A 19847-nucleotide genomic window follows, 5' to 3' on the forward strand; every position below is an offset into this window, starting at 1 on the left:
GGCACCATTGTCATCGCTGTCTCCTTACTGTACCAGTGACAAACACAAATCCAATAGTGTATGCTGTCTTTAGATGGAGAGAATATGCCTTTCAGCCAAACATCACTGGGTTTCACCCTGCTTTTTCTTCTGCATCACTGCTTTTCTTGTCTGTGTCTGGCTCTCCATCCCATCTCCATCCTACTTGCAGAGTCTGTTTTTATATTACACCCCCTAGAGGCTTACATGTTGATTGTGGTGTGTGTGTGTGTGGGGGAGGGGGGGCAGTTATCCTACATAACTTTTTTGAACATGAATCATCAACTAATGAATGCGCCAACCTTACTTGTTGGAGTCCAAACAAACTTCTAAGAGTCTCAATTTATCTTTGAAAAGAATGTTTAACTGATTCTGTTTGACTGATGTGCTCTAAATGAAGCTTTAACAAACACCTTGTTGAATGTAACAACCTGCAAGAGCAAGACAGTAACCCCCTGGTTCTTAATTGCTCTGTCTCTCTCTCTCTCTCTCTGTCTATCTCTATGTCTTGTCCATATTTTGACAGTTGACACACTTCTTATTAGTTGTCTCTGAAAGTCAAATTGGTTGTATCCATTGACTTGCGAAATCAGTAGAGTACTTACCTTCCATAAGAGCAGGTAATTAGGCTGATCATTGCCATATCCTCAGGTTGAAGGTTGAAACTCAACTGATTGATCGTCAAATATTCAGGAAAGGTCCTTCAAAATGCTTACTGTAAGTGTGTGTGTGTGTGTGTGTGTGTGTGTGTGTGTGTGTGTGTGTGTGTGTGTGTGTGTGTGTGTGTGTGTGTGTTTTCCAGATCTTGCTGTCTAATGATCTTCTCATTACTTTCTCATGGTGTTTTATCCTAATGTCCATTTGCTCTCCAACCGTAGTGTGTACTCCTGTCCTCCTGTATTCCTGAATGTGAGCGTTCAGTACATTTGGTAATATTTGACTAATTAATATCAGAAAACTTGAAAAGTACAAAAGCGGGTGATGAGCCAATTGTGAGATTAAAATTGATATATTCCCTTCTTTTCAGATGATTCACAGCCTTTTTGCTATAGCCTAGTGTTTTAGTCATGTTCACATAGAGAAGAAATGACCATCTCTTTATTTTGGAGCTGTCTATCACATATACTCACAATTCAATTATGCTGAGTCTCTCCTGAAGAATGACAAAATTAATAAGATGTCAGTTTAAATGTAAAGGTAATGAATGTGATGTAATATGTTAGCTCTTGACATACCAGCTGTAAACCAGGCCTTGTATATGACAAGTTTGCAATTGGCCAACTACTAGCTTTGACTTTAAGATTTTTCCCCTGGACATGTCATTAGGAATGGCCGCGATGAACAAAAAAATAAGACACAAATTTTTTTTTTTTATCTGTTGAAACAGTTTGCTCAGAATGTCCATGGAATGTGTCATATCACCTGCACAGACACTCACTAAGGTGGGCAGGCATTAGTCTGTTCTCCACTTGGTCATCGGTGTGTCAGGGATAACAGTACTATTTGATTTTTATCCTCAGAATTTCCAAACAAAACATTCATCTACAACTAACTTCAGTTTCACTGTGCGTCTTCGCTCTGCCAGCTTTCTCTAGATTTATGGGAGGTGGTTCTTGTCAAAATGATTCTTCATACCGAACACAGAGCCGACTGCTTGGCATGTTTTCGTGTCCTTATATTTAATTCAAAATAAAGAGTCTTAAGTATCAAGGGTACTTTTGAACTGGATGCCATTTTGGCAAGTTCTGACATTTTGCAGGACAGTTTGAGAGATGTTAGAATTTGGTTGGAATCGGGGGAGGTTTGACATTTGGGATATCATTGAAAAGGTTGAAAGATACTGGTAGTACAAAAGTATCCCAGTATTTATCGATTAGAATGAAATCAATTAGAAGAAAAATGATTTCTGGTGCAGTTTGAAAAAGTATAATGTCTTGGAATTTGTTCTAAATGAAAAAATATAACCTGTTTCAGAAATATCAGCATAATGCCAGTCATGATGAACTCTTCTAGATGGTAATTTCGTTTTAGAAGCATGGTGGTATTAAATGAAAATCAAGTGGATACAAAATACTACATTGGACAATATTCAGATGTTTGGAAAATATTGCATGGTTAGTTAAAAGCAAAACTTCGAAACATCGCAATATCAGGTTGCAAAGTAAATTGTTGCATTTGGTGTCCTGACATTGAAATAGCAAACTGCATTTGACCAAATATCTATATCAAAACAACTGGTTTTCTGATGGCTATCTCTTGCAATCATCTTGCAGTTATCTCGTATCTCATATTCATCAGGTGCAACTGAGATGTTCTGAAGTTCTGGGGGCTAGTGTGAAAGCATTGGTAAAATTTTCCAACAAGACAGGAGAGTGGAGGTGTGCTTGTATATGAGCACTTGCATGTTTCATTGGAAAGAAGGTATCCTAAATCAGGGCCTCAGTAAGTTGTGTTTCTTTTAGTGTAAAAAGTCAGACCAAGATATTCTCAACTTTTTCAGTCCTTTCTGCACTTCATCTTGTCAACTCATCATATCATTTGTGAACATTTTGAAACACTTAAAGTGTCACCACATCTGCATCAGTGTGCCACTAAATCCCTCACAGTGAAAAATAGCCGATAACTGTCAAAGCCAAAACTCTGGGAACCAATAAAATGAAGCTGCCTCTCCCATTTTGGCCTTTCATTTGTTCATTGTCTTCATTGTGCTGCAGTTGCAGTTATTTATTTTAGGAGGTATTTTGATGATTATGCAGGTCTTTTCCTGATATTTTTTTTCTGCCAGATACCAACACCAAGTGACACTAAGTAAGAAAACACTAAATTATTTATTCACAATAAATGCTGCAACATTGAAGCTTCCCCACTGTTTGAGGTGAAAGAAACTTAAAAAAGACAAAGTTGCTCTGTGAGACTTTCATTTTAACTGCATAAAATATTCATATTTCTTTAGTGTATACAAAAAGAGTTTTACAACACACGTCAGTCACTATGTGTGGCAGATAGATAGGTGAGGACATTCTCTTTCTTTCCTGATCCTTTCACTTCTAACCAGTCTCACTGCTAAGCTTAGTAATTATGTTTCAACATTTGTACAGATAAATATAATCTGACATGAAACCTCCAAGTCTAGCTGTGGATTATATTGAACCTGACACTTCCAAAGAGCGTTGATAAAGCAAGACAGCTGCAGTGACTCGAACTGAGAAGGTGTGGAAGAATAGGCTTTGCTGCAGCTCCTTCGTTTATTTATACTGTATCCTCAGAGGGATTTGGATTTGGATCCTCGATTTTCTCTTGTAGGAGCCACAAGCTCTGTATTATTTCACCCTCACAAAATAATACAGAGCTTGTGGCTGTGTAATCTGGCTCATGACCTTGTTTTATCTGCACTGTCGCAGAGAAGTCAGAAGTGAGTCTTTGTGAGAACGTGACAACAGATGAATTGTTCATTTAAACAGTGAACAGATGAACATGATTTGAGTGAAATCAAAACAGGTGAAACTCACTTATGTTTGTTGAGGTTTATGAGGATGAACGAAAATTATAATAAATCATGCACTGTTGGAGTAGAAAAGTCAAATTATTCAATAGCATCAATGATCAAAAGGTCTTCACCAGGCAAACTGGGGCAAATTAAAGGGGCTTTTAATTATTCAACAAACATCACATTCCCAACATAAAACAAAATTAATTCAATGAATACAAATACAAAGTAATGACATTCATATATAAGTGAAATTTCCAGCAAGCTCCATTCATCGACTACATTTGGCCGATGACATCTATGAAAATTAAGTAATACAAAAACTCAACTGACAGCATTCAATCAATTTTGACTGAATCCCAAAAGTGCATCTTTAGCTCTTCAACTAAATGTGTAGACAAAAATAGTGTGGGCTGATAGCAGATGAACTTGAAACCTTCTGATTGTGGAAAGATTTTAAAAGCCATAGACCCATGTGTGTTTGCTGTTCTTGCCTTTTTTTCCACTAGTGCTGTTTTTTCGACTGTTGTTGCGACTTTCATATATTTTCATTTAATTGAAATTACTTTGAAGAAATCTGTTTTCACTTTGACATTAAAGAGTTTTTTCCAATTTTTGTGTTAAAAAAAGCCAAAATTGATGATGATTGATTTCTGAAAGCACTGAAAGGGTAAAACATCAGGGGGGGTGAATACTTATGACAGACAGTGTATATCCCCTTCTTTTGAGGTGATTCACAACTTTCCTGCTATATCCTACAGTTTCAGTCATGTGGCCATATAGAAGAAAAGATCGTCTCTATTTTAGAGCTGTCTATCAAATATACACAATTCAATTAAGCTGAGTCTCTCCTGAAGAATGACAAATCCGATATTAGCTCAAATTATAATGTAAAGAATGTGATTCAATGTCAGCTCTAAACATTACGTATTCTTCTATGTAGTCATATATTCTTTTGGTATCATTTTTGTAAAATTTTACAGTTATCTTGTTTATTTCTGAAACAGATTCATTGAATAAAGAAAGAACTGACAAAAATAATTTTGTTTGTTGTTTATTTTTCAGGGCAGCAAAATGATGCAGTTTTAAAAAAAACACATGTGATGATGTGATTACTCTTAGAAATACAGATTAAAAAAAAAAAAAAAGAAAATTATAATATAGCATATATTATTTAACACACAAAGAGTATTTGCTGTTATTCATCCAGATAAAAAAAACACCTTCAAATCCCTTGGAGGAAAAAAATTAAATGATTAAAATGTAAATAATATGGCAATTGTAAGCATTTCGGCAGAAGAGAATAACAAGCAGTCTGTTTCAGAGAGGGATTCATGATAATAAATTACTACTTCTGGTTTTGGTTTCCACCCAAAATGACATGTGTTTTTATAATTGTGTCACGTCAGCACAGTGCATGATGGAGCACAACTGAATTTATCAGACCACACAGATTGTATTAATCAGTCAGACTCAAAAGATTCGAATGAAAAAGTGCCTCACAGAACATCCCACAGCAGAGTAGGCCTATGGAAACATATCCCCAGATTGAAATTGTAAGAAAGAAAAAGGAAAAAAAAGAGCTTAATATGTGCATGTTCTGGCCCTGTTCTGCTTTAAGAGCTCAGAGGGAAAGAAGGCAATCCCCGATTTTTTTTGTTTTAATATGGGAGCTAAATGGCAAATCTTGGTCAAAATGAACACAAAGTTTTTTTGCAGTGGTGCTGGGGGCCAAAGTGACACCATCCAGAAAACAGTGTGTCATTAGGTATGGTGTTTCTATAATGTTTACAGTGCAGAATAATAACTTCTCTTTTCTTGGTCATCATCCATTTATCCCAAAGCACATAACCTCATGAAACACAGTAACTTAGTTTGGTGTGCACAAAAGCATACTTTTTTGTGTACAAATAGAGGTCCCTCTGGGTAGATTGCACACTGCATTTCCTGCAATGCCTTTTCAGTACAATTAGGTGTTCAAGGATAGCAAATGTAGAGCTGAGATCTAAAATGACCAGAACAGTTGCATAGCCTTCTGTCAGTAATATAGTATTGAATAAATGTGACCATAAAACAAAATAAGCAGGATAAGGAAAGAGCTCATGGACTCTTTGTCTTGGAACCCGTTTTATGTGCAACCTGATTAAAGCGCCAGGATTTAACATTTTAAGAACAACTAATAGTTTAATTTAGGGTCAAAAAATTGTGTTTTACACAATTCTATACTTTTGTTTGGGTAGAGTGAGTACGATTTGTTTGGAACACATGGAGAGTGTGTAGCAAATTTGCCCTCTCCATTGTCTCTTGCTGCAATAAAATAACTGTAATGGGCCTAACTGTATGTTCCCATGTATGTGTGTTTGTGTGAGTGAGACAGAGGAATGCTGCTGAGATATGAAACATTTGATACTCTTGAATTTTTACAACTGTAAATCTGACTCCAAAGGATTCAGTGCCTCACAAGCCATGAACCTCACTACTTGCCACTTGCACATGCTATCTGAGACTTCCAATTTGTTGGCATGTCATTTTTTTCTAGTGTTTTGGCTGTCTGTACTTAAAGAAAGATGGAAGTAGACTTTCCCATTCTGAAAATTGACAGTTATTACAGACATGAAATGTTACAAAGTCGTAGCAACTGAATAGAGTGATTTCCACAGAGCAGGTACCTCGACCGAGTGAGATGAGACACTGAAATTATAAGGAAGAGATGTTAATGTTTCTGCAGCACTAGCCGCTTAACCGCCAATCTGATGAAGTAGTGAGAAAATAGCCTAGTAGGTCAAATATCTATCCAGCATTACTCTCTCTTACATCTCCTATCATATAATTCAGTCAGTGAATGTGCTGCTTACGCTTGCTCACAATGACAGTCTTAGTATTGTATGAATTTCATCATGTCTATCTTCCAGGGTTTGATACGCAACAGTATAATGACATTGACATGCTCCTCACTGCGTCTCCATGTGCAGGGTGGTGGTTTGTCAGCACAGCAGAGGAGCAAGGTTGGGTTCCGGCCACATACCTGGACACTCAGAGTGGAACCAGAGATGACTTGGACCTGGCCACTACTAGAACTGGAGAAGGTTAGACACGTTGTATCGGTTGAGTCCCTGTAGCTCAAGTTTGAGTAAGTAGTCTTGACAAAACCAGTGACGAAAGAAGAGCCAAGAGTTACCAAAGGAGAGTCATGAGTTTGGTTTGAGTCAACAAAAAGTGGAGCCCAAAAAGCATTTATTTCAAGTAAAATAGATAATGCTGTCTTCGGGATGCGCAACTTTTTTTTTTTTTTTGTTGGGTGGTGCTTAAAATGAGACATATTACATATTAGACAAATCTTTACTACTATACCAAGCTTTGGCCTCCCAGACAAAGAATCATTTAGCGGTAGCAGAACTATGTACAGTATGTTCCTAATTTTGTAGTGTCATAGTTCGATCTAAAAACCATGCGCGGTTGCACAACAAGAACAGTCATGCTATTGTTCGTCTCCTTTTTCATCTTAATTCAAGCCTGAACACTAGAGCACATTCACAAGCCTCCAGTCACATATTACCTTTGAGAGAAAAGATGCAACACTGTGATCAAATGGCATCAGATCCCTCTGACGCTTTGTATTATTATAGCATGATACTAAACTCCCCCCTACATCCTGCAATGTTTTTTTTTTGTATAAGTCTTTCTCCTGATCAGTCTGACCTTTCCGACAAAGCATTTTATCATTTCTGTTCTCAAAATGAAAGAAACCAAAAGAGACAAACATCATCCAAACAGACATGTAAGCACACAAATGTGCACAATGTCACTTGTGTACAGATCAAACAAGCATGGTGCAGGTCATTTGATGAGAGTAATACAACAAAAGAACAAGATCAACAAGAAGCCCCACAAAGCTTCCATTTATCTAGTCACTGTTTGCATGATTTTTTTTTTCCCTCAACCACATTAATGACAGCTTTTAAAGATAACTCATAAATCCATTAAAACTTTGTCCTGAAGGGAAACTAGGTTGTCTCTATGAATGTTTTGCGACTAGTGTTTTGCACTGCATGGCAACTCTTCATTCAGGCTCTCAAACTGCAATTTAGCATTCTTTATTTTCAGTTTATTGGAACAGTCAAGGCTTATGTGTTGAAAGGACAATTTTTATAATTTATTGGCACTTTAAAGGGATTTTTATTGTAAACCTATAATCTCTTTCTGAGGAATATGTCATGTGATGAATACTTTTTGTTGGAATGTGATACCATAGCTATGAAATCTATAAAATATTCATAACATAGGTTGTTCTGACAATATTTCAGTAAAGACAGAAAAAATGTAAAACTATGTTTTTTTAGCTTATGTCAATCAGAATGTTGAAGTAAGAAATGCCAGATGTATCACAGAAAAAACAGCTGTTTTTAAAGAAAATAATTTTATCAGTGGTTTGTACATTCTTTGTATGGATATTAAGAAATATATCGAGTATTATTTGCATTTTATAGAAATTCATTAATTGACACTGCAACTCATAGTTTTACTTCATGCACAATGCAGCCTCAGGGCGGCACTGGCCTGTGTCTCCCAAAGCCTGCCTTGGGGGGGGGGCATGGAGCAGTGTCTCCCTGTGCCAGTCCCAAGCCCGGATAAATGCAGAGGGTTGCGTCAGGAAGGGCAGCCGGCGTAAAACTTTTACCAAAACCAAACATGCGAAGTAGATAACCATTTCATACCAGATTGGTCATGGACTGGGTTAACAACGACTGCCATTCGTACTGATGACCTACAGGTTACTAGTGGAAATTGGGCTACTGTAAGTCGAAGAACAAGAAGAAGAGGAGGAGTGCGTGTTTTCGGAAGCAGAGAGAGGGGAGGAAAGGAAAGAGCCTGGGACTGAGAGTAGGGACTTTGAATATCAGGACTATGACAGGAAAAGGTACATCCTTTCCATCGTTATCTCTCTGTTTCGCCAACCTGTATAGATCATTATCACCCTCCTTACTATCCAACCGAGCATATAAGTCATCATACGCCCTTTGTTTTGCCTTTGCTACATCTGTCTTTACCTTAGGTTGTATCTCCCTGTACTCTTATCTATTCTCTTCAGTCCTCTCAGTATCCCACTTCTTCTTTGCAAACTGCTTTCTCTGTATATACACCACCAAGTCTCCTAATCCACTTTCCTTCCAGATGACACACCAAGTACTCTTCTACCTGTCTCCCTGATAACACTAGCTGTAGTTGTCCAATCATCCGGAAGCTCACCCTAACCACCCAGACCCTTTCTCAACTCCTCCCTGAAAACCATGCAACACTCCTCCCTTTTCAGTTTCCACCACTTTGTCCTCTGCTCTGCCTTCGTCCTCTTCATCTTCCTCGTCACCAGAGTCATCCTACAAACCAGCATCCTATGCTGTCTGGCTACACTCTCACCTACAACTACTTTGCATTCACTGATCTCTTTCAGGTTATCTCGTCTATACAAGATGTAGTCTACCTGCGTGCTCCTACCTCCGCTCTTATAAATTACCATATGTTCCTGTTTTTTCTAGAAAAAGGTGTTCACAACAGCCATTTCCATCCTTTTTGCAAAATCTACCACCATCGGTCCCTCTGTGTTCCTATCCTATATACCAAATCTGCCCATCACTTCTTCATCCCCTCTATTACCTTCACCAACATGTCCATTGAAGTCTGCACCAATTACCACTCTCTCATTTCTGGGAATATTCTGCATCACTTCATCTAACTCATTCCAGAACTTCTCCTTCTCTTCAGATTCACATCCCACCTGCGGGGCATAGCCACTAACAACATTGAGCATAACACCTTCAATTTCCAGTTTCAGACTCATAAATCTATCTGACATTTTTTCACCTCTAGGACGTTCTCAACAAACTCCCCCTTCAAGATAACTCCTACTCCATTTCTCTTCTTGTACGTACCATTGTAGTACAACTTAAAGCCTGCTCCTAAGCTTCTAGCCTTACTACCTTTCCACCTGGTCTCCTGGACACACAGTATATCCACCTTCCTTCTCTGCATCATGTCGACCAACTCTCTACCTTTTCTTGTCATAGTCCCGATATTCAAAGTCCCTACTCTCATTCCCAGGCTCTTTCCTTTCCTCCCCTCTCTCTGCTTCCGAAAACACGCACTCCTCCTCTTCTTCTTGTTCTTCGACCTACAGTAGCCCAATTTCCATTAGTACCTTGTGCGTCATCAGTACCAGTTGAGGTAGTTGTTAACCCGGTCCACGACCGATCCGGTATGATATGGTTATGGTTGACTCGCATGTTTGGTTTTGGCAAAAGTTTTAAGCCAGATGCCCTTCCTGACGCAACCCTCTGCTTTTATCCGGGCTTGGGACTGGCACAGGGAGACACTGCTCTGTGCCCCCCCAAGGCAGGCTTGGAGAGACATGGGCCAGTGCCGCCCTGAGGCTGCATTGTTATGGGAAAGAGTAGTGAAAACTAGACTGAGAGCAGAAGCTGGAGGATTTCAGGTACTTGGGGTCAACAGTCCAGAGCAGCGGAGAGTGTGGAAAAGAGGTGAGGTCCAAGTGAAGAGACGGGTCCAAGCAGGTTGGAATGGATGGAGAAAAGTGTCAGGAGTACTATGTGATGAAGACTATCAGCCTGAATAAAAGGAAAGGTGTACAAGACAGTGGTGAGACCAGCAATGCTGTATGGCCTAGAAACTGTTACAATGACGAAAGGACAGGAGGCAGAACTAGAGGTTGCAGAGATGAAGATGTTTAGGTTCTCTTTGGGAGTGACCCGGATGGATAGGATCAGGAATGAGTCTATCAGAGGAACAGCACATGTTAGATGTTTTGAGAGAACAGAATGAAAACAAAAACAGCAAGGGTGAGAATAGACAACCAAAACGACAACAAGGATAAGAGCAGAAAGAGAGTGACAATAAGATAAACATGATGCAAATGGAGTGAAACCAACAAGGATAGAAAAAAAAAAAAAAAAAACGAGTTATGGCATGACGTGTGAATGGGTGACGTCGTGAATGAGTTAGGTAGTGCGGTGATGGAAGCAGCACAGATGCACCTCAAGCCGGTGCTGTGTGCTGTTGTACAGTCTGATGGCCACAGGGACAAAGGGGCGTCTGAAGCGTTCAGTTCAGAGATGAACTTTTGGCTGAAGGAGCTGCACATTAGCCACAGCTCGTGGTGCAGGGGGTAGGATGGATTTCCAGAATAGCTCCTGGTTTGTCCTTCACCCTTACCCCCGCCACCCATTGAAGAAGGTCCAGGTTCAGTCCCATCACTATGTTATTGTGCCTGTTGACCCCAGCAGTCCTGGCACCTCCCCACCAGCACACTATACAGAAGAAGAGTGTGCTGGCTACCAAAGGTCTTGAGGAGCCCACACTTTGGGACATGAAACGACCTGTCTCCTCAGGAAGAGCATCCTGCTCTGACCCTTCCTGTAGAGTGCATCAGTGTTGTGTGTCTAGCAGTCCAGTTTCTTGTTGATGTGGACCCCAAGGTACTTGTAGGAGTCTACTATCTCCACCTCCTCACCCAGGATGGTGATTGGTACCTGTCTCCGATTCTTCCTGAAGTCCACAACCACCTCCTTGGTGTTGGAAATGTTGAGTAGAAGGTGGTACTCAGCAGTAAGCTCTACATCCCAGAAAATGTGTTGATTACAATTGATTGTAGTGGAATCGAATTTTTATTAATTAGTAAGTCCTATATCCCAGAAAATATGTTAATTGATTACAGTGGATTATAGTGGAAGCAGATTTGTATTAATTAGTAAGTCCGGCATCCCAGAAAATGTGTTGATTAATTACAGTTGATTATAGTGGAAGTGGATTTTTATTAATTAGTAAGTCCTATATCCCAGAAAATATGTTGATTGATTACAGTGGATTATCGTGGAAGCAGTTTTGTATTAATTAGTACATCCTAAATCCCAGAAAATGTGTTGATTAGATACAATGGATTATAGAGGAAGTCGATTTTTATAAATTAGTTAGTCCTATATTCCAGAAAATATGTTGATTGATTACAGTGGATTAGAGTGGAAGCAGATTTTTATTAATTAGTAAGTGCTACATCCCAGAAAATGTGTTGATTGATTACAGTGGATTATAGTGGAAGCAGATTTTTATTAATTAGTAAGTCCTACATCCCAGAAATTGTGTTGATTGATTACAGTGGAAGCGATCTGTCACCAGCCACCCTTTTGTGTAAGCATGTAACTGAACAAAACACTTAAATGGTTGTTAAAATACAAATATAACCTCTTGTTTAATTTTAAACAACCTGGCTGATATTTCAGTTAGGAGGTTGTGCAGTCGGGTGACGGCTTGGTTGAGAATTGAGGGGAATCAAAGAAGATTGGTGTTAAGTTGCAGCAGCAGAAAATGGGGGAAAAGATGCTCTAGGGCAGGGGGATAATCAAGAGATAAGAGAGTGCATGGAGGAAGATGGGAGACATGAGCAGCAGAGAAGGAATTGAATTTCCTCTGTAGGAGGATCGATAGAAGACAAGCGTAATTTCTTTCTGTCCTCCCTCTCATTACTGTTCTTACTAGCATGGGATTTAGCAGTAACTCATTTTATGACTGAAGCTCCAACAGCCTCCAGCACCGGATGCAAAAGAGGTCGGGAGTTCAAGGCAGCAACAAAGCTTTTTGTCCATCAACAAAAAGAGTGGCTTGCTTTAATTTCTCTTCTCCTGCTGCACTATGAAATGGTCAAAAATGCAAATGACACTCGTCAATGTAAAAACAAGTCACTGCCAAAAGTGCTGCAAGCATACTTGCGTAAGCAAGACTTGCGTAAGCATACTTACACAAGCATAAAGTTAGCAGAATTAACTGTCTGCTGATTAGGAAGAAGGCCCTAACCAAATTACATTAATCTTAAAATACATAATTTCCACCATTACATGGGTTATTACTTTGTATTGTACACGCTCAAAACAAAGAGATGACAAATTGTATATATTTGTTTACACACTGGTAGTTTATTTTACTGACGGAAAATAAAAACCCATTTCCTCATTTCATGATTAGTTTAGTCGTCTTTGAAGGGAAATTCACCAGTTTTAACACTTCCATTCCTGCGACTGCGCTATGTTGCACAGGCGGGTTTGGATTTTGGGGGGGATCCTCAATGACCCACTAACTTACACCTCCCAAACATATGTTAATGCTGCATGCGGCAAGACGACCGACCAAGATATACACTGCTCAGGAAGCCTTAGCTATTTTACAATCAACAGAAATTGTTGTACGGAGAAATGTGGCATTTGCCACAAGTACACCTGCAGTAAATACAGAAAAGGATCTCCATTTGTGTGTAAAAATTTCTTAAAAATGCAAAAAACAAAAAAAAGTTGTGGAATATGCTCACAATTTGTTTTCAAGGCAACTTATTTTGAATAGTTTTCATTACGAAATAAATGTTTTTCTTATTCACTCAACTCCTTTGTTTGCTCTCTTATTACTTTTACCCGTTTTTCTCTTTTGACCAGAGAGGGGGGAGGGGGGAAAGGTACTGATCAAATTTGCAACTGCAACAACCAGGTGATAACATTAAAACTTCTTGGAAGGAGAGGGGGTCTGCAGGAGAAGCGGAAATTTCCACAACTTCATTAAACTGGGGTCTGACTTATCCCAAATACTTTGGAGAAATGAAATTTGTAACAAACAAAACTCCCAGTGAATATATTCCATATTCATCTTCTCAGCTTTTGGGAGTCATGGAGCCAGAAACAGCTGGCTTCCAAATGTTTAGCTTTGGGGACTAATGCTAATAATATGAAGGTAGACAAAGTTAATGTAAATTTATAAGCCAAAATTATTTAAAAGATTTTTTTTTTACTTTATAAGCCAAAATTATTTAAAAGATTTTTTTTTTACTTTAAAAATCAAGTCTTTCTATTTCTTTTTAGCTTATCAATTACTTTGCCTTAACTGCACATAGAAGCCATTTAAGGTTACAAGCACCATTAAATCCTCATTTATACCCTTTTGTTTTTCCTCAAATTTATAGCTAATTTGCTTATTTCCAAATAGTTTGCTGCTGGTTTTAAGGGCATTCCTCATTTTTGCTAATTTCGTGATGTCATTTGTATTGTTTTTGATGTTGTGTAGCATTAATGGGCTTTTTTTTCCTCCGAGCTGTGATTTCATGATTTTCAAGTTAAGAAATAGGAAGATGGACTCAGTTTGTCTTCACTCAACACTGCTCAGCTTTAATTATGTTTAATTGAAGCCAAATGTACTAAGTGCACAGTGGACAGTTTGTTTAGGCTGAAAATGATGTATGCATTAGGTTCTACATGTTTTTTGGCAAATACAATGCAATCATAGTGGAAGTACTGTGAATATCAGTACAAACAAAGGTTACTCAAAAATTTTGATTTTTGCAGAATGGCTGTGTTGAACTGTTTTTTTTCAAATTTTTATAAAGAACTAGGGATGGATTTTCGGTCATGTGTCAGTCTTTCAAATAAATTTTACTTCGAATGCCAAAAGCTATCGTCAAATGATTTCAATTTCATTTTCTGTGTTCAAACTACAGTATTTCATTTATATGTTTTTGAAATGTTAATTCTTTGCTGAGATAAATTCATAGGAAAACTTTTTTTTCTTCAGTTCTTTTTCCACACCACCTACATTTTAGACCGTCAACCTCGTCAAAAACAAAAAATGAATATTTTCCAGAAGTTCTTGAACATAAATGTATAAAAATACTGTACAACAGAAAGGAGCCTCTGTGCCAGTGTCTCACACATCCATACTCCAAACTTAGTGCTTTTTTTTCCATATTTGTTGATTTATTGCATGTACACAGGGACACCACACAATATTAGCTTACTATTTCCTGTTTACAAAGTGTAGAAATATAATAAATAGGATTTTTCTTTTTTTTTTTTTGATTACAGTGTAGATTATCTAGTCGCCATTCTGAGGAAACACATTCAAGCACGTTGTAATGGGTGGAGAAAAGTCTCAAGGGTAATGCGTGATACTAGCATATCACCCAGAAAAAGACGGTGGTGAGGCCAGCGATGCTGTGTGGTTTAGATACAGAGGAATTGAAGAAAAAATGGAAGCAGAGCTGGAGGTAGCTGGAGGTTCTCTTTGGGAGTGAAGAGGATGGATAGGTTCAGGAAAGAGTCCATCAGAGAGACAGCACATTAGAGGTTTTGGAGAGAGGGTCAGGGAGGCAAGGCTTAGATGGTTTTATGCACAGAGGATGGAAGTGATTATATTGGTAAAGGATGCTAAGATTGGAACTGCTGGGCAGTAGGCCTGGACAAAGACCAAAGAGAAGGTTATGAATGTAGTGAAATTAGTCAGTGTGAGGGAAGATGATACAGAGACTAGTGTTAGATGGAGGAGGTTGATTCACGTTTGCAACCCCTGAGGGGAAAGCTAAAAGTAAAAGAAGATAAATTAATTACCATCTTACTTACAGAGCAGCAGGAGATAAGAGAAGAAACTCCTAACCTCTGCTATTTTGCCCCTGCACTCACTTCCCTTAAGCATGCTTATTTAACTAACTCCATATTTCTTTCTTTGTTTTCCATTTTTGGTTGCTGTTCATCCTCATCAGTTACTAAGAGACGCAAGGCCCATCTGAAGAGGTTGGACCGTCGCTGGACCCTTGGGGGCATTGTCAACCGGCAGCAGAGCAGAGGTGAACACCAATAGAATGGAAACAATCACAGTCTATGCAATCATAGATTTGAGATGCTTCATTGACATCATGAAATAGTGAATACTATTACTCAGACAATGGAATGGCTTGTTTGTTTTTGTTTTATTGATCAGTCTGTTATACGTCTTCTGCCACTTTATCTGGGGTTGGGGATATGGGGGATGCCGTCTAAGCAGAGAGACCCCGCCTTATCTTCCCCAGGCACCTTCATTCAGCTCCTCCAGGGGAGCTGAGACATATAGTCCCTCAAGGATGTCCTGGAGCTTCTCGGGCCTCTTCCTGGTGGGATATGCGTGGTACACCTTAACAGGAAAGGTGTCCAGGCATACAGGCCAGATGTCCAAGCCACTTCATCTGGCTCCCCTCAATGCCAGGAGGTCTTTGAGCTCCTCCCGGGTGGCTGAGCTTCTCACACAATCTCTAAATGAGAGTCTGAAGAGGAAACTCATTTTGGCCACCTGTATCACCCTGTCTAACTCGTATTGAATTGGCCAGGGACTTCTCCAGTCCTAGGATTAATCAGGGCCTTAAGCAGACAGGTTGAAGATGTTAAAAGGAAGGGGCCAGCTCCAAAATCTTCCCACATAGTTGGGAGCATGGAATTGCCCAAAATGTCTTGGTATGCTGAAGCTCTCAGAGTTCCTTTTACTGGAACTAATGAGCCAAAAACAAGCCCATGCCATAACCCACCCTCTCCACCAAACTTCACACTTGGCACAATTCAGTCATAAAACTACCATTCTCTTGGCAACCGCCAATCAAAACTTCACACTTGGCACAATTCAGTCATAAAACTACCATTTTCTTGGCAACCGCCAAACCCAGACTCATCCATCAGATTGCCAGATGAAGACACGGGATTTTTCACTCCAGAGAAGGCGTCTCCACTGCTCTCGTGGTGGCGTGCTTTACACCGCTACACCGCTATATCTTGGATGGAGGTGCTTGGGCCATGGAAACCCATTCTACGAGCTTTCAGTGCACTGTTCTTCTGCTAATCTGAAGACAACATGAAGTTTGCCACTTGGTGGCTGAGTTGCTGTCATTCCCAAACACTTCCATGTTCTTCTAATCCAGCTGACAGATGAGTGAGAGAGATCCATTCTTTCACAAATGTCTGCAAAAAGAGTGTGCATGCGTAGGTGCTTGATCTTATACACATGTGGCCATGGAGCTGATTGGAACACCTGATTCCCATTATTTGAATGGGTTAGCAAATACTTTTGGTCATAGAGTGTATTTTTAGTTGTTGGAGCTTGACAATCTTTGAATTTGTATCAAATCATCATTAAAGAGATTACTTAAAACTACTTAAAGAAACTACAACTTAGGTCAATAAAATGTCACACATGGTTACTGACTGTTACGCTTTAAATGCAGCTATTTTACCACTCAGCTGCCAAATTTGATCAGTCTAGTTTTCACCAGTCTTTCCCACAACTATGGCTCATGAACTTAATCCCTCTATAGTTGCCGCAATTCTGCATATCCCCTTTATTCTTAAAAATAGGCCCCATCACACTTTGTCTCCATTCATCAGACATCTTCTCACTCTCTAAGATCCTGTTGAATAATCGAGCCAGAAAATCTACTGCTGCCTCTCCTAGATACTTCCACACCTCCTCAGGATTATCATCAGGACCAACTGCTTTTCCACTCTTCATCCTCTTCAATGCCTTCCTCACTTCACTTTTACTAATTTGTTCTACTGAGTGGTCTGCAATAGTCACCTCTTCTACCCTTGGCGCTTTCATTTTCCACATTCATCAGCTCTTCAAAGTACTTATCCATCTTCCCATCACTCGTCTAGCATCTGTCAATACATTTCCCACTCTATCCTAAATCAGCTGGACCTGTACATCCTTTCCATTTTTATTTCACTGATTCGCCAACCTGTAGAGATCATTCTCTCCCATCTTACTGTCCAACTGAGCATACTGTACAGGTCATCATCCGCCCTTTGTTATGCCTTTGCTACCTCTATCTTTACCTTAAGTTGTATCTCCCTGTACTTCTGTCTGTTCTCTTCAGTCCTCTCAGTGTCCCACTTCTTCTTTGCTAACCGCTTTCCCTTTATATACTCATGCACTTCCTCATTCCACCACCAAGTCTCTAACCGAATCTGCCCATCACTTCTTTATCCTCTCTACTGCCTGCACCAACATGCCCATTGAAGTCTGCACCAATTACCACTCTCTCATCTCTGGGGATATTCTGCGTCATTTTATCTAGCTCATTCCAGAATTTCTCCTTCTCACTAACTCACATCCCACCTGCAGGGCATAGCCACTATCAGCACTGAGCATCACACCTTCAATTTCCAGTTTCAGACTCATACGTGTATCTGACATTCTTTTCACCTCGAGAACGTTCCTAACAAACTCCTCCTTCAAGATAATTCCTACTCCATTTCTCTTCTTGTCACTACCATGGTAGTACAACTTAAGCCTGCACCTAAGCTTCTAGCCTTACTACCTTTTCACCTGGTCTCCTGGACAATCAGTATATCCACCTTCCTTCTCGGCATCATGTTGACCAACTCTACCTTTTCCTGTCATAGTCCCAATATTCAAATTCCCTGCTCTCAGTCCCAGATTCTTGCCTTTCCTCTTCTCTCTCTGCCTCTGAACATGCCTTCCTCATCTCCTTCTTTGACCTACAGTAGCCCAGTTTCCAATGGCGCCCTGTAGGTCATCGGTACCAATGGCATTGTTAAACTGGACCTCAGCCAATCCGGTATGATCTGGTTATTAAGTTTGATTTGCATTTTTGGTTTTGGCAAAAGTTTTACGCCGGATGCCCTTGCCGATGAAACCCTCTGGATTTATCTGGGCTTGGGACCAGCACAGGACGACACTGGCCTGTGCCCCCCTGAGGCTTCATTCAAACTAGCAATCACATTGTAGAAGCAAATTGAAACTGATTTAACTCTGAGCTGCGAGAATGGACTGTTGTAGTTTGATCTGTACTTTTGTTACTTTGTTATGATGATGTTAATTCAAAGCACACAATGGGTTGTGGTGTGATAACTCATTGAATGCTTCACATCAAACCCTGCATCGTCCGATCACTAATTCTAGACTGCAAATTTTTCGGATTTGGTGACCCCTCCATTCTGTGTTAATTGTGAATTCTTACAGATCATTTGAAATGATTTGCACTGGATTTTGTTCCACTGGGAGAAAGATTATAGCAGTGAAGCTGAAGATGATGGTTTCACAGGAACTTTAAGAGAAATTACAGTTGTTCAGGTTCAGCCTACATGAATTCTGCTATGCCTGAAGAATTAAGAAACAGCAGGCTTTTAATCAACTTATAGATTGTGCTGTTTTGTTCAGGATTAAGGCAGGTGTTTGTGTTGGTATGGAAATTTCAGAAAATGTATGTAGGTCATAAACCCCGTTCATTTTCTCCTTTGGGAAACTCTGGGCTATAAATTGCTTTCACCTCTCAATGCTAAACTTTTGATGAGATCATTTCACTCAATTCTTTCCTCTTCCATTTTACCTCCAGAGGAGAAGTATGTGACTATCCAGTCATACAGCAGCCAAGGAAAAGATGAGGTCAGCTTCGAGAAAGGGGTCATTGTGGAGGTTATCCAGAAAAACCTGGAAGGCTGGTGGTACGTAAGGTAAGCCCACCTACCTCCCTTCTGAAGAAATCTGTCACAAGGAGCCCTTCAAGGTCAGTTTTCATTGTTTCATTTCTATGTATTTTGAACAGAAAGTGGTAATGAAGACAATAGCTCAGTGCTCGCTTCCATAATGTTATTCAGTAGGTCAGGCTAGTGACAACAACTTGACGAGTAGACTTGCACAGTACATTGACATGTCATCAATGTAATATTGCAGTGATTTTGATAGTGTCATAAAAATGTACTTAATCTGATCCTAACCCTACAACTGCCTTATAATAGCATGCAGTATAAAAATGCTGAAATAAACTGAAGATAACTTGTTAAACTCATGCTTTTGCAAAAACTTAAAAGTATCAATCATTATTCATGGAAGTTTCTCCTCAAAAACGAAGGAAAAATTCAGTAATAGGTGTCATGCAAAATATAAATTTTTGTATGTGAGTGTAGCAAACCAGTGTATTTCCTCACAGTTTTTTTTTTCCTGCATCCCTTTGGGGTAACAAAGCAGAGCTCAGTCATCTCCTGATTATAATCAAATGCTGGCCGTTGAATATGTTCCACACCAAGACAAAACAATTTTATCATTTTCCGGGGCCATTACACATGTGAGTACACATTCATAGTCTTTCCTAAAAAATTCACAAAGCCAAGAAAGTACTTAGAAATTTATGCTTACCTGCTAACTCAGGGGTGTCCAGAGAGGGGTCATAAAATGGAGTCATAAAATGAACATCAGAGATCAATCAAAACTCTCAGATAACTAGAAGCAAATCATTTTAATAAAATCTAGATTTAAGTAGCCAGTAGTTAAGTAGTAGAGTAGGAGCCACTTAAAATATGGCAGTAGATATTAATGATGTCTCAGCCTGTACAATAACTGACCAAGGGGGGAGAGACAGGTTACAAAAATACAAAAATAATTAATCTCACTTTTCAAAATTTGACATTTAACTATTATCTTACCAAAAGCACTTAATACTTTTTGGGATCAGGCAGCTCAAAAGAAACTTATTAAACTTATT

At 39.3% G+C, this 19847-nt stretch overlaps 1 protein-coding gene across 2 annotated transcripts in view; it reads left to right on the forward strand.

Moving 5' to 3' along the window:
* sh3pxd2aa (SH3 and PX domains 2Aa) overlaps nt 1-19847 on the forward strand; it is a 134962-nt gene that overhangs the window by 99309 nt on the left and 15806 nt on the right. For both annotated transcript variants that reach the window (XM_086176724.1, XM_086176725.1), the window contains 3 exons: nt 6478-6591; nt 15084-15167; nt 18702-18819. In XM_086176724.1, coding sequence (XP_086032850.1) covers nt 6478-6591; nt 15084-15167; nt 18702-18819 — 316 coding nt within the window. The remainder of the gene's footprint in view (nt 1-6477; nt 6592-15083; nt 15168-18701; nt 18820-19847) is intronic.

The sequence above is a fragment of the Fistularia commersonii genome, chromosome 29 (assembly GCF_037954325.1).
Source record: "Fistularia commersonii isolate RoL2024-O1a breed Wild chromosome 29, RoL_Fcom_v1.0, whole genome shotgun sequence".
NCBI lineage: Eukaryota > Metazoa > Chordata > Actinopteri > Syngnathiformes > Fistulariidae > Fistularia > Fistularia commersonii.